This window comes from Culicoides brevitarsis, chromosome 1 (genome assembly GCF_036172545.1).
Source record: "Culicoides brevitarsis isolate CSIRO-B50_1 chromosome 1, AGI_CSIRO_Cbre_v1, whole genome shotgun sequence".
Taxonomy (NCBI): domain Eukaryota; kingdom Metazoa; phylum Arthropoda; class Insecta; order Diptera; family Ceratopogonidae; genus Culicoides; species Culicoides brevitarsis.
Genome location: NC_087085.1, coordinates 16,160,535 through 16,176,380, shown reverse-complemented (window position 1 = coordinate 16,176,380; position 15,846 = coordinate 16,160,535). Strand labels below are relative to the sequence as shown.

At 25.0% G+C, this 15,846-nt stretch overlaps 1 protein-coding gene across 2 annotated transcripts in view; it reads right to left on the bottom strand.

Annotated features, from left to right (window-relative positions):
- The window catches only part of LOC134832132 (disco-interacting protein 2), a 76,226-nt gene that overhangs the window by 8,036 nt on the left and 52,344 nt on the right, over positions 1-15,846 (bottom strand). For both annotated transcript variants that reach the window (XM_063846037.1, XM_063846047.1), the window contains exons 2-5: positions 8,916-8,993; positions 6,321-6,533; positions 4,226-4,600; positions 264-392 (exon numbers count right to left, since the gene is read on the bottom strand). In XM_063846037.1, coding sequence (XP_063702107.1) covers positions 264-392; positions 4,226-4,600; positions 6,321-6,533; positions 8,916-8,993 — 795 coding nt within the window. The remainder of the gene's footprint in view (positions 1-263; positions 393-4,225; positions 4,601-6,320; positions 6,534-8,915; positions 8,994-15,846) is intronic.

Genomic DNA, 15,846 nt, shown 5'->3' with positions numbered 1-15,846 from the left:
TTTAAAAATTTTTCATAAAAAAATTCAAAAATTGTCATTTTTTATGTCCGTCAACCTATAAAAATTTATTCAAAAGCTCAAAAAACTCTTCAAAAAAATTACAATGTACAAAAAATGCTAGTCAGTTAATAATTTGCATGATAAAATGATACAAAAATATGAAAATGAAAAACTCTCACGACAAAGGATTGACGCAGCGGAAGGAGAGTGCTGGATTTTTTTTCTAATGATTAGCGATGTGTGTGTGTGTGTGATAAACTTACCTGTGTCATCACGATCTCTGTCAGGACTTCGATTGAGAACTGAGCTACGTTTGGATGGCATTGGCAAGCTAGGCTTTGGACGATTTTTTAGCGCAGCTAATGCTTGCTGAACAGCTTCCTGACGCACTTCTACGTTAGCGTAATGACAATTTTTTAATTGGTAGGTGGTACATCAATTTTTTTTTATTAAAGGAGGAGAAGAAATAATGATCGTGAATGATTTATATTAATTAATTATCAAAAAAAAGTAAAAAATAAAAAAAAATTGTAAAAAGTGCAAATTTTGGTTGTGATTGAAAGTGAAGTGAAACAGTGTTGGATGATTTTTTTCTAAGATCTAAAATGTAAAGCACAAAGTACCAGACGTCTACATTAAAAATAGATTTCTAACACCTAATTTAAATAAAACTACAAATTACGCTATATGAATAAATGAATTAAGGCGATTTAAAATTTATTTTAAATATTTGGTTCCTCATTTGATCATTTAAAATATAAAAATATTAAAAATTTCAATTTTTTATAATAAAATTTTAATTAAATTATTTAAAAATTTTAAATAAATTTATTTTAAATTTTTAATTAATTTATTTATTTAAATTAATTTTTTTTAGTAAAATTATTTTTTTTATTTTTTTAAATTAATTTTTTTTAGTTTTTTTTAAAAAAATTATGCGAAAATATTTTTTTTTTAATTTTTTATTTGAAATATTTTGAATTTCAAATACATTGAAAACAACAAAAATATTGATAATTGATAAAATAGTTTTAATAATTTTTATGAAAAATTTTGTAAAAACTTAATTTTTTACTTTGAAAAAAGTTTAGGACCAAAAGTTTAAAATAAATTTAAAGAAGCCTAAGTAGTAAAAATAAAAAAAACACTTGATTCGTCTCTCAGAACCGTTTTCAAGTCAAAAGTGATTGATTTGGGTCAGAAAGACCCTCATGAAAGATATAATTAAAATGTCTAAAAATGGGCAGTCAAGGTTGTTTCATGCAGAACCGTGCGTCGTACAAAAATAATAGAACGATGACTCGAAACAAAAACAATCCGCAACCGGCTTACAATGTGATACGATTAACAATGACGACGAAGAAACCACATTGTCCACAGAAAACTCATCATCATCATGCTAATTTTTAATTAAAAGCACGGCACATAAAGATTTCATTACAAAGATAGCATTCAATATTGTTTCGTATCGCGAACGGCAAGTGTTCTCTGTAATTATTTGACTTGTAAGCAAATCTGATGTAAAGTCCTAAGAAGGAATCGCCGTAAATAATTGAAATTCCGAACATAAGCGGTGCTCTTTTATTCACGACTTGAGTCATCCGATGCAATAAAATAAAAAAAAATTATCTCGATCGATGAATTTCTCGCATTTTTCTCAATGCCGCTGAAGGTCACTGGAATGATGTGATTGATTAAACATCGCAACGAAACTTCGTTATGGCTAATCGACTCTTTTCACTTCTTTTGTGATGCATATTTATCATTTCGTTAACCGAGTGGAGTTTATTCACACGAAAATTGGGTTACCCACGTTCATTGTTTCACACTTTTTATCTCGTTTTGCTCATGAAATTCAAATTTTTCTTTTATTTTATTGTTTTATAAACGTTTTTGATAGTAAAAAATGTAAGAAATGAGTGAATCACAGACAGAGAGACACATAAATAAGGTCGGTCGTGAACTTTGAATCATTTAAAAGAATTTTTCTTTGGAAAAAATCACATGACGACACTTTCAAGTTCAAATTAATTTTCAAAAAAACTACAAAATGAAGGAATAATTGAAAACGTGCTGCTATCGGAGCGTTTCTAATGTGACGCTAACCAGGTTTATTGATTTTCTTCCCTGTTTTTGCGAATAAATAAACATAAAATGGAGAAAAAACGCAAGAAAACAACAAATCACTCTCATTTAAATTAATGTCATGCCTTGAGCGCTCCTCGCGATTGATTTCTCTAAGTCTAAGACATTTGAGACATGAGAAAAAAAACGAAGTAATTGCCCATGAAAAATAGAGCAAACAGTCCATAATCATTTAAAAATATGTGTTAAAACTAGCGTGGCACTTAAGGTAACCGCAACAAGGCTAAAACATGAATATTTTATGTCTTTTCGATGTTTTGTTCTGGGAATCAATTTTCTCTCGTTCGCTATTTCGGAATGATTTATACGACGGAGTCACGTTGTTTCAATTAACATCTCTTTTCTGAGTGAAAAAAATACGTTTTCAATGAATTGTTATGTGAAGTTTATGGTTCGATGGTAATGAAAAAGATATTTTAACACTCGTTCGAAAGCGATGAAAGGTCAAGCGACATTTTTTATGTACTTTCACAGGTTCTGAAGTTAAAGTAAATTTTCAATTTCAAAAGATTTTTTTAGAAAAAATAATTTTTTAAGTTAATTTGACGAGCTTTGAATAATTTTTAAGATTTTTATATTTTTTTTCTATTAAAAACTTATAAATAATTGTATTTTTAAAAATTACATCGTTTGATTATTTTATGACTTATCCATTTGAATTTTTATGAATTATCGAATTGGATCAAATTTAAAAAAAATAATAATAAAAAATTATTATTAAATTTTTTTTAAATAAAATTTTTATAAAATATTAATTAAATTAAATTAATTTTAATTAAATAAAATTTTAATTATTTAATGTATTTAAAGTGTACAAAATATTTTTGAAATAAAAAATTCCATCTAAGGTTTAAAAAAAAATAATGAAATGTTATTAGATATTTTTGAATTTTAAAAAAATGAATATTTTAATTATTAATTATATTTTGACAAACTGTAATAAAAAATTTTGATGCAAAAAATTAAAAAAAAAAATAAATTTGTTAAAAAAATTAACTTTAAAAAATTATATTTATTTTAGAAAAATTCAGTAACAAAAATATTAAATATACATTTTTTTAAATTTATTTAATTTTTGTTAAAGTATTATTTTTTTTTTGCCAAATTTGATCCCTTCATCAGATTTCTTTTCTCAAAATTAAAAAATTACAACTTTTCACTTTCAATTTAATAATCTTCTCCGCGAATTCAATCAACGAAACCCGTAATTGTCTCATATCTCATCGTCTGTCCGTCAAATTATTTTTTTTTCGTAACAATAATTAGCAGTGTTGTTATAATAAATAACAAATAGCATGAGATTGACAAGTACACTGCGGTACAATTACAATCCATAAAATGTGTCTAACTATGTAATTATTCGACGACTTGCACGAGTTCTTGCATCAATAACGTATAAAATCGCAAAATTGAATCAACTCGTCATCGTTGATTATAAAACACATCGGCCTCACACAGCTCAACTTGCGAAAAAAAAAACAAAGAGTTATTAAATTGAATGATTTTTTGTGTAGTTACATAACGACGAATCGAAAAATGCGTTCTTGACTCGAATTGAGAGAAATAGTAGCAGAAAAAAAAATAGATTAAGGAGTGTGTAATAACAATAATCTATTCTAGCAGTATTAATGAAGCTGTAAGTTACAACAATTACAGTTTTTTTTTGAAACTATGCTATTTTTTGAGAAACAATGAATCATGAAATTGATGTTAATAGCAGTTATAGGTCTAACAGTAAATAAATATGTGATAGAAAAAAAACAATAAACTCCATTATTATTTTGTAGAAGAACTGCGCCAGGTCCAGCCTTTTTTTCTGTGAGCTTGGATGTCGGTCATTGAATTTAATGTGTTTTTTGCGCGACAACTACGGTGATTTACTAGAATTAATTTTGTCAAGGTGTTTCGATGAAGCTTCTAAGGTGAGTTTTTTTTAATGAAATACTAAATTTTTGTTAAAACCTCCGATTTTTAGGTAGAAATAGGGGACAGAAAGCGGTTTTTTGATGAAATAGTAGAGAAAAGATGAGACAAGATCTACTTGAAGTCTCTAAGAGTATTTAATAATTTTTATTATTACCGCTTGTGTAACGACTTTCGTGTCGCCCTAGTCTTCTATTATTGCGTGACTGTCCCTTACTATTCGTATTTTTTTCATTCTTACTTTGATTAGTCTGGTGTTGTTGTTGTTGCTGCTGCTGCTGCTGATGCCTGTTCGGGACCTCTTGCACCAAACTTTGCGCAAATTCGTTCAAATCTTGTTCCTGTTTCTGCTTGTGAAGCTTAATTTGACGCAAAATTTGCTCTGTTGACGAGATGGAAGAAGCTGGCGATGAAGATGACTTTGGTTCGGGAATTTGTGCAGACTTATAGGGGACTTGTTTCTGTTGCAGAAGTGGCTTGTTGCCGATTTGGGAGATATCTGGCGGCGGTGACTGTGTGTTGTGCATACCAGCTATTCACGTATTTTTTTTTGTACAGGAGAAAAATCACACAGACATGCAATCAATTTGATACAACAATATATAAAAAAATAAAAAAAGAGAAAAAAAAACATAAGAAAAAAAGTTCTATTTATAGAAAAAGTTTCTTAAACTTAAAATAAAGGCAGGTGTAGTTTTAAAAAATGTTTCATATTTTAGCTTATATATTTTTTTTAGAAAATCCTAAATAGATAAAAATTAAAATTAAAAAAAAATCTTTTTTGATTTTCAGATTAAAAGTTGATGAAAAATGTATAAAAAATGTCTTAAAATTGATAAAAATTGAAAACATTTTTTTAAAGTTATTCTTATCTTATTTTTAATATTTTTGATTTTTTATAAAATAAAATATTTTTAAATTAAATAATTTAAATAAATTTTTACATATGATAAGATGATAAAAAAGGTACTAACAAAAATTCTAAATTTTCATTAATTTTAAGACGTTTTAGTGACATTTTTCATTAATTTTTAACTTCGAAACTCGAAAATTTTTTTTTTAAAATTACAAAAAAAATAGGTACATATTTATGTTTATTTTTTTTTATTTAAAAAAAATAAGAAAATTACCTATTAATTTTTTTTATATAAAATTTTTAATTTTATTTATTTCAAATCTTTAAATGATTTATAATTAAAAAAATTAAATAAAAAAAAATATTTATGATTATTTTTTTAAATTGAAAAAAAACTTTTTTTTAAAACTTTAATTTTTTCTACAAAATGATCTTTTTTAATTAAATTTAAAAAAAAAATAAATTAAATAAAATAAATAAAAATTAAATTTTTTATTTAAATTTTAAAAATTTTAAATTATTAATTTTTAAATATTTTAAATTTTTAAAATACTGAAAATAACTCAAAAAATCATAAAAAATCCCTCCTTTATAAAAATTTAAAATTCTATAAAAATATGAAACATTTTTTAAAACAATAACAGCCTCTTGCTAGAATTAATCTTTTATCCATCTCCTCCTAGTTCGTCGTTTCTTGTTGTTGTTTTAAAACTACAATTAAAGTTATTTATATTCATTAAAATTAACATGCAAAAACTAAAAGATACTGAGATTGATACGTCTATTAAAGCCTCTTCAATTACATCCAATCAATCGTGCTTGACATTAATTGACCACATATGTTCTTTCTCTCATGGTTGCTGCGATAATAATCGCTGCGGATCGACTTTAATGCAAATCTGCGTTCCTTCGTTCGTTCGCTCATTTATTCGTTCACGAGACTAACGATCTTATGTGAGGTCTTCAATTAAGTCAAGGGAACGCCACTGTTATTCGCTTTTTTCTATTTTTTTTTTTGCTCTGGTAATCAGATATCCGTCGAGAGAAAGAGAGCGAGGATAAAGCGCATGCAGAAATAAAATAAACACGTAATTAAACATGCAGCGTCTTTTTTTTATAGACAATCATCCATTCATCTGTTTCAATATTTTTTTTTTGCTCTTTTAATTTTTTATGGAATAAAAAATGCAAATTGGAGGACTTGGATAGTCCTGAAACGTGTAAAAAAAAATAAAATTATGTGTAAAGGGTGTTTGAACTCTTCTCTTAATACTTTACGACCAAGAATCAAGAGAGATACAAGAAAAAAAGTGTTTTTATGTGTAGCAGAAAAAAAACATAAAAAAATTTCAACATAAAAAAATTCTTTAAGAGATTCACAGAGAACAGGTCTAACCTGAATGATATCGTTTTTCATTGTGTGTCACACGACGTTGCGTTCTACGTTGACGTGATTGTCCTTGATAATGATGATGCCCGCCACCGCCGCTACTCGAGGATTGCTTGTGCGGCAAAACGGGCGGCGGCGGATGATGAATCTCATTTACGTAACCCGCATTTCCACTAATTACAGGTTGGTTGGATTTTGGCACAACATAACCGCTATCACCTTTTTTTTCGGTTAAATTGTTTGCGTAAAAATGAGAAAAATTTAATTCGATAAAAATTTCATATAAAAAATTGACAATGAACATAAAACGGGTGTTGAGAAAATAAAATTAAACATAAAATTTTGCATATATGCGACGATGACGACCTTGAACGCATTAAAATAAAAAAAAAATAAACATCAGGTACAAATTGGGCAACTTGTAATTTAATTTGAGCTTAACCACAACAAAAATCGCGCACGAGAGAAAAGAAAATAAATAAATAAAAGAGATACAAATGCGGTTCGTGGTCGTGCTTCGAGTTATGTAAAAATTTAACCAACATGATTAATCAAAAAAATTACAATTTATTTGATTGAATGCCCTGTTATCTATTTTTGTCTTAAAATAAATCCTAACACGAAATAAATCGTGAATATTTTTTAATTGGTGTTACAAGCTCTTCTTTCTTGTGCAATTTGCACACTTTTTGCAGTTATTCAATTGATTGTTACAAGAGAAATTTTTTTTCATGATGAGTGTCACTAAGGAATTGATTGACGTTGCATCATTGTAATAAAATGTTCATCATAAATAAAGTGTAAAGTACGGCACTTTTTCTCATTTCATGCCTATTATCGTAAAATTGTAGTATTAGGTATTGCAACATTTTCTTCTCACGTTCTTCGCCGTGTAAATGTCCGTGAGGTAATTGTCTTAATTTAATTGACTTTTTGACATAGGGCCGCTTAAGTGATTGTTGAGTGTTGAGTGCACGCATAAGGAGGCGATCGTTTAAAATAATTTGCAATTAACACCTAATTTTTGAAATTTTTTATATGTTGTGTGTTATATAATCAGCTAATAAGAAATAGCTTTTGAAATTTATTAAATTTTTAATATTTTTTTTTATATTAACGTATTTTTTAATTTAAAAATTTATACCCAATTATTTTTATATTATTAGAAAAATTATAAAAAAATTTTTTATGCAAATTATCATTATAATTAATATATTTTTATAAATTTTCCTTTTTTAATAAACAAGTAAAATTGCTGTTTTAATTTAAAAATTAATTTAAGTTCCTTTTAAAATTTTACAAGTCATTTTTTTCATTTATAAAAAGTATTATTTTTTTTAAATTAAAATATTTTATTTTTTTATAAATTAAAAATTAATATTTTTAAACAAAATAATTAATAAAATAATAAAAAATATTTTTAAATAAAATTGATTGAAAATTTTTATTATTCATTATTGATATTTTGTATTTAAATATATTTCATAATTAAAAAAAAAAAACAAATAGGTAATATTAAAAAAAATATAAAATTTTGAATATTTTTGATGTTTCTTAATTATTATGTTAAAATTTATATTTTAATATTTTTTTTAAACAACTGGTTGTATTTACATTTACATAGTCGACTCGCTAAAAACCTTGAGTTTTATTAGAAACACAATTAAAACAAGATCGATTAATAACATTTTAAAGAGCTTTAATTAACCTACATCCATCATGTTTTACATTTACATCCTATTTGGGCGTGTTGTTATGTTCAAAAAATATTTATTTAATGTTCACTACGAAATTGCTCAAATATTTTCACTTTTCTTATCATATCAATTTGAAAACTAACAACATTATTATTTTTATTATATAGACTCGTCTCGCCCGAATGTAGGCCATTTTCATACATATGATGCGTTGCTTATGTATGTTACTCAAGTTGTAACAAATAAAATAGAAAACGAAATCAAAATAGAATGTAACAGGTTATGCTAACGAATACAAAAAAGATGCAATATATTTATGCAAAAAACATGTAAAGTGCAAAATCGAAAGGAAAATCGTTAAGTCGGAACATTTTTATATGCCCAGTTGTAAAATTTAATTTTTATATTGATTGGTTATGCTCCTTATAAAATGCGTTAGTTAATTATATATGATTATTATTATTATTTCTTATACATTGTATTGTATAGGTTTCTTAACATAACATAATAAAATTGATAATTAGTAATTACATTTATTTATATTTTTTTTTGTTATTTTTTTCTTTTATTATGAGACAACAAGTTAGTTAACCGTGCATGCACCCAATATAACATAGGAAATTAAATGTGGTTATTATTGGTTTTATTATTAAAAATTGAACGGTAATAAAGTCGTGTGCTTCTCGTTGATGTTAATAATTGTTAGTATTATGTATAAGCCATCAGTTAGTGAGCAATTCTTCTCTCTTTTAATTAAAAACTAACTGCACATAAAATTTTCTTTTTTTTTTTTAAACAATTCTTATAATATATATTTATAGATAATAATAAATTATAAACATAATAAAAGACTTTTGTGGGTGAAAGTAATTAATAATAATATTGTGTAAAAACGTTCAATTACCTGGTTGTGATGATTTGCTTAAATAAGGCTGCAATAATCGTGATCGCTTCTTTTCATAACCCTTTTGTGTTATATCGCCTATAAAAAAAAACAAGTAAAAATTGCATTATGAGTAACAAAGTATATACAATTATTATTTAATAACATTAGGAAGTTATCATGACAAATCATTCGATATGCGACATGAAATTACCGTGAAATGGTCAGTTCTTTTTAATGATAATAATCTAAAATTGTTTCCTCATATTAAATTTTTATATTTTTGTTTGTTGATCGAGACCCACTTTTCATTTTTGGAAATCATTCCAAAATTGCTTGTACAAAAAAAAAATAAACATGAACAATAAATCATCAAACAACAAAATCAACGAAGTCGAAATCCATTACAACACCTAAATACTCTGAATTTTTCGCAGCAATTGCTGCGCCATAAAAGTCGAGCGTTTCAGCGTTGTAATTTATACAAAACATACTTAGTTAATTGTGTGAAAAGCGAAACCATAACATTACTGTTGGGAAGTCCATATGTTGAAAAAATATGTTATGAGCGCCGTTTCTTCAGAAAAAAAAATCGTAGAATTGATTAGTTTTGATGATAATGAGTGCATTGAAATTCGTAACATAGAATTTAAGCCGCGAGCGGTTTTTTAAACAGGGTTGTGAAAATTTATGAATTTAATTTTAAAATTTAAAATTAAGTTTAATTTATATTATTTTCAAGCTTTTAGAACAAATTTTGAAAAATTATAAAAAAAATAAAAATTTTTATAAAAATAAAAAAAATAAAAATAATTTTAAATTAAGTCAAATCCAATAATTTATAAGGATTTTGACTTAAGCTTAAGTTTAAATTTTGAAAAATAATTTTAAAAAATATTTTTTTGTAATTTTATAGAAAAATTATAAATTAAGTCTAAAATATACAAATAACACTAATAAACAAATTAAAAATTAAATAAATTAATTTATAAAATTAAAATTGGATTTAAGTCTTAAGTTAACTTAACGCTTAAGCCAAAGCCAATTTCTCGAATTTTGTTCAGATATTGGAAATTAGAAAAAAAATGTTCATTTTATTCAAATTTTTCTTCTAAAATTGTAATATAAGTCAATAAATTGAATAAAAATCAAACTTAAACGACTTTTACTTAACCTTAAGTCATAACTTAAACTTTCGACTTAATAATTTTTCCAACCCTGTTTTCTACAATTGAAGAAAAACTAAATAAACGAACAACTAATTACATAATTACTTTATATTCGCATTTTTTTTGTTTTAAGCACATCCGATTTGTGTCAACCTTGACTCGCTGTGCATCTTCGTCCCATCATCACAGTTGCAATTATTAAAAGCTGCAACGTTGATCTTAACCGGTCTCGGCGCTGTCATAAAAGGCGTTCATTTAACTTTGTTCGCATCAATTTTTTCCCTTCTTACTTTTAATAAAAACAATGAACGGAGACGCACAAAAAGATGTCGCCAACACTACTATTTATAGACATTAATTTTATCTCGAAGGCTATTTATTATTAAATATCGCAGAAAAAAAAAATAAAAACACAAAAAAAAAACGAAGAAATGAGAAGGATTTTTAATGCGATTAATGCCGAGAAACGTCAGAATTTCCTCTTATTCTTTGTTTTAGTTTTCGCTATTTGACGTTGTTGCTATTATTTTTTTGTCATGCCAGTTCACTCTCTCGACAATAATAAAAAGGAAAAGTATGACGTGCCGCAAACTTGTTTGCAGAAAAAATATTGAAAAATATGCAAAACCCGGTCTATCTCTTGTCCCAGTTTTGTTTGGCGAGCAAATAGTTGGAGAAAGGCACATAAAATGCATCTTTTAAGCATGTTTCATTTTTCTAGGTGTGCGTTTTTCTGCAGTTTTCGGGTCACAATAATCTGTCAAAGTGTCGCAAAGCTGATTTATTTTCAGAAAAAAGACTCACGCCACAGATCGTAATAGAGCTAAAAAGTGATAATAAATGAATTAATTGAATATCGCGATAAACATTTACAATTTTACAAGTTAGCGTAGCTCGACTGACGTTGTGGTGTGAAATATGACGTATCTTTGTTTAGCTTGGCGTGAGGTTTGTCGGAAAGATTTAATTTAATACTTGACTTGATTGTAATTTTAATGAATAAATATCATAACGATTGAAGTTGGGAAAGAAAGAGAGGCGTTTTATTGAAATTATTTTACGAGCTGAATGCACAAATTTAATAATAAAATAATAATGGATCTAAAATCATTTCCTTATGAATAATTTTTCTTTTTTTAGGTAAGGTAAGAAGATCACACACCTTGATCGGTAGACCGACAAAACTTAAAAAAAGAAACAATAATCAGCTGTTGCAATATTTTTTAACAACTTCCTATAAATGGACAGTCTGATTGAATTTTGGTCATTACACTTGCGGTTACCGGAGACAATGTTTTCATTTCTTGGTCGCGAGCACAATATATTTTCGAGTGTCATGTTGCTCGGTCGGAGCAATTGCATAACAAAAGCATGTCATTACCATTTTTGGGGGGTACCCAACATCAGACGCCCACCCGCGTGATGGTGATGAACATATTTTATGTTGTTCGAGTGACTCGTGGACCAAAACACAACAAGCAAAAATGATGAAATATTTAAAAAAAAATAATATTAGAAAAAATCTTAATAAAAATTTATATTTTATAGGACAGCACTAAAAAGAAAAAAAAATAATAAAATAGTATATCTTATTTTTAGCTTTTATATATTTTATTTAGATTTTTTTTAAAATAGTTTTTTTAATTATTTTTTTTTTATAAAGAAAATCTTATTTTTACGTTTTTATTTAAAATTAATTTTTTTTCCAAAAAGCTTTTATTTTTTTAAAATGTTTAATTTAAAATAAATACATTCAAAATTTAAAAATTAAATTTTATTATGTTTAAATAATTTTATTAAAAAAATTTAAGAATCTAATTAATTTTTTTTAATTATTTTAAATAGGTAATTTAAATATTTTTTATAAAAACTTATTTTTTTATTTAATTAAAATAATTTTTAATTATTTTTTTTTATAAATTTATTGGATAAGTATTTATTCCATCAATTTTTTAAATAAATTATTTTATTTTTATTTGTTATAATAATATTTATGTCATTAATTAAATAAATTTTGATCATTAATTTATATTTTTTTTTAATTTATACATAATTTTATTCAAAATTAATAAAAAAAATTAAATTGGTTCATTTTTTTCAAACATAATTTTTTTAAATTAAAAAATTTATTAAAATTTTAATTTAAATTTTAATTTTAAATTAGGTAATAATTTAATTTTTAAAATTTTTAATTTTTAACAAATTAAAAAAATTTCTGGAATTTTTAGAAATTTTAACACTGCAATATTTCATAGATATCTAAAACCAGTGTTCCATAACAAACATAAACAAACTTCAATAAAAAACACAAAAAATTGGTGTCGATAGATCATGTTATATCATAAATCAAAACATTGTTAAGGGAAATCGAATAATGACTTCATGATTGACACCACTACTTGAAAGGGTGTTGTTAAACATTTTATTATGATTGTAAAAATAGATTTATACTATCCATTAGCTCATTTAACAACTTCCGAATTGATTTCATTTTATTTATTTTTTTGATTTCACTCGTCGATTTCGATCAAAAGCTTTATGAACAAAAAAAGCTGTCCTTGAAATCTGTGGTAATTACGAGTAAATAATGGCAAAAAGAGGGCGTCAATTATACTAATATTAGTTACGTTCATAATGCAACGCGAGACAACAATCGCACATCGACCAGAAGTCACAATACTTAATTAGGGGTTCAATTAAAGTTAACATTGTACAATTTGTAATTTTTTTTTGTGCGTTAAATTTTAAACAAATTTTTATAATAAATACACAAAGTCGCCCACGTCTTCGTTATTACTGGAGCGTTACTGAGTTATTTATTGTTCATTACTTGTTCACGCAGTTGTTTGTTATTTCGCCAGACGTCTCCACTTTTTTTTCGTAACACGACAGGATGTTAATTGTTCGGCATTAGACAAAAACGGAAACCGAAGAAGGTCTTCGAAATTGATTCAGTGACTGCTTCTGAGGTTATTTCGACAATTATCGCAGCACGGGATCTTCTTAATCAGAAATTCGTTCGAAAAATCACGAATTTAATTAAAAAATCAATTTTTTTAGTTATCATATATATTGGAGTCCATCACTCATAATTACATATAAAAAAATATATGTTGCCTATTTCTGCGAAATGTTGAGATAGAGGCTCAAACACGATCAATTGTTGATTTTTTATGTTATTACTTGTACTCTAATGTTCAATAAATGTTTAAATCTCATTATATTTTTCGTGTATTCAACATATATGTTGAAAGGTGATCAATAATAATAATAATTGAAACATAATATGTTGATTTTTTGTTCATTGAACGGCTTTGTATCCCTTTAAAATGGTAAATAAACACCAAAACTAATCCGCAAGTGATTGTTCAATGTCAAGTTTACAACCAAAGGCAATTTTGATGATTTTTTTCTAAGCAGCTAATCTGGAACACAGTAGTTAAAAAGCAATTAAAACGAGTTAACACAACTAATTCGTGAACAAGGAAGGATTTAAAAAAAAAAATCAATGAAATTCTTTTACAATACTTTTCAATTAACGTCATAACGCACCGCATGCCGGTCGTTATTACAAATAGTTTGTCATTTATTCCGTTTGCAGTAATAAATCAATCACCCGAACTTTTTATGTTGCTTTTTTTATGGGATTGGCTCTTATTGTATATCTATCTCTTTTGAATCAAACCTTTCCTGAATCATATTTATTTATAATTTTAGGCAGACACAAGAAAAAAATGAAAAGATTTTTTTCTCTCGATGCAAAAATTATGCTTTGGAACACTGATTGAGTGTGTCTGTCGTTATAAAAAAAAATAATATACGTAAAGAACCAGATCGCCCACGTGCCAAATAATTATTATTAGCTGCAACTTTTTTTTTCTTCGACGTTATAAGGAACGTTATACAGTTAGATACGCAAAACAGTGAGGTAGACAGTTTTGCAATTATTATAACGTGTTTTTTTGTCGCTGCTCGTAATTAATGCAAATATGACTCGTTCTTAACATTATGCGAGAGTTAATGGAAAAAAATTGGTTATATATTAAAATGTTATTTTTTATAAAAAGTTGTAAAAGCTGTCAAACATTTTGTTTTAATTTTATAAACATGAAGAAAAAAAGTTCTGGGAATTTCCTTGATTTATTTAAATTTAAATAATTAAGCTTTCTAAAAATTTTTATTTATTTTTTTCAATTTTTTTTTTTATTTAAAAAATATTAAAATAAATTACAAAATTAAATAACAAAATATATTAATAAATAAATAAATAAATAATTAATTAAAATAAATAAATATTTATAATAATAAAATGAATAAATAAATTGAATTACGATATTTTCACATTTTTTAAAAAAATTTTTTATTTAAATTTTATTTTTTAAAAAAAAAGAAAATGTTATAAAATTTTATTTTTTAGCTTTTATTTATTTTAATTTTTTTTTTTTTTAAATATTTTATATATTTAATTAATAAATTAAAAATTCTAAAAAAAAATATTTTAAATTCTTATTTCTTTTAAATAGTATTTTTTCTAATTTAATTTATTTTTTATAAATAAAAATAATTTTTTATTGTATGTTTTTATTCATAATTAATTTTTTAGATAACTTAATTTATTTTTTAATAAATATTTAGATAAATATTTATTTATAAATAAAATTCATTCAAAATATTTATGCGAGAATTAATGAAAAAAAAAATGTTTTTATATTAAAATGTTAGTTTTTATAAAAAGTTGTAAAAGCTGTCAAACATTTTGTTTTTATTTTATAAACATTAAAAAAAATCTGAGAATTTCCTTGACTTATTTAAATAAAATAATAAAGCTTTCTAATAATTTTTATTTAATTTTTTTTTCAATTTTTTTATTAAAAAAATTAAAATAAATTACAAAATAAGGTGCTAAGTGTATAAAAACGATATTTTCACATTTCAATCAAAACCTTTGATTGACTTTTAAATTCAACATAATTTCCCTATTGTTTGTCTCTTCTTAATCTTATTTTAAATGTTTCCAATATAATATTATTTATATTGTAACAAAGCCATCTAATGAACAAACAATAACACAAATAATGAATGAATACAAAAACCAAAGAGGAAATTGGTTCATTTTTTGTCGTGTTAGTGCAATTTCTTTTGTTTTGTTTGCACTTTTTTTTTGTTTGTTGTAAATTTTTACATGTAATATGAAGAAACAATTATTACAAAAAACTGACTAATTATTGTCTTGTCTAATGTTATTACCTTCGATATGTGTTCATGTTGCGTTTTTTTGCGCGAATTTGTGGTTGGATTTGCACAAAAAATTGCAGGAAATAGGCTTTTTAGCCGTCAATCTGTTTGTTTGCTTTTTTAATGGCACGCATTTTATTTTTACATAACAATATAAGTATAAAAAGATGTAAAAAGGGCCGTTACTTATGATTAGTACAATAAACAACGTTACAACATTTATTACGAATGGTAGTCGAAAAAACCCGTAAAAATTGATTTATTGTACAAATATATCTTGGGATGCCTCTTATGGTCAGAATCGATCAATATTTCATCAACAAACAAAAAAAAAATAAATTTAAAAAAAAAAATTTTTTTTTGGTTAATATTTTTCACAAATATCGCATGATGACTGTGTGTTAAGCTTCTACATAATTATTATTAATATTTATTGAATAATATTTGTTATAAACTAACAAAAATATAAAACATGAATAAAACTTAATTCATCAAAAACAGCATGAAAGTTGGCGATGATAGCCATCATGTAGGTCCAGTTCCAAATT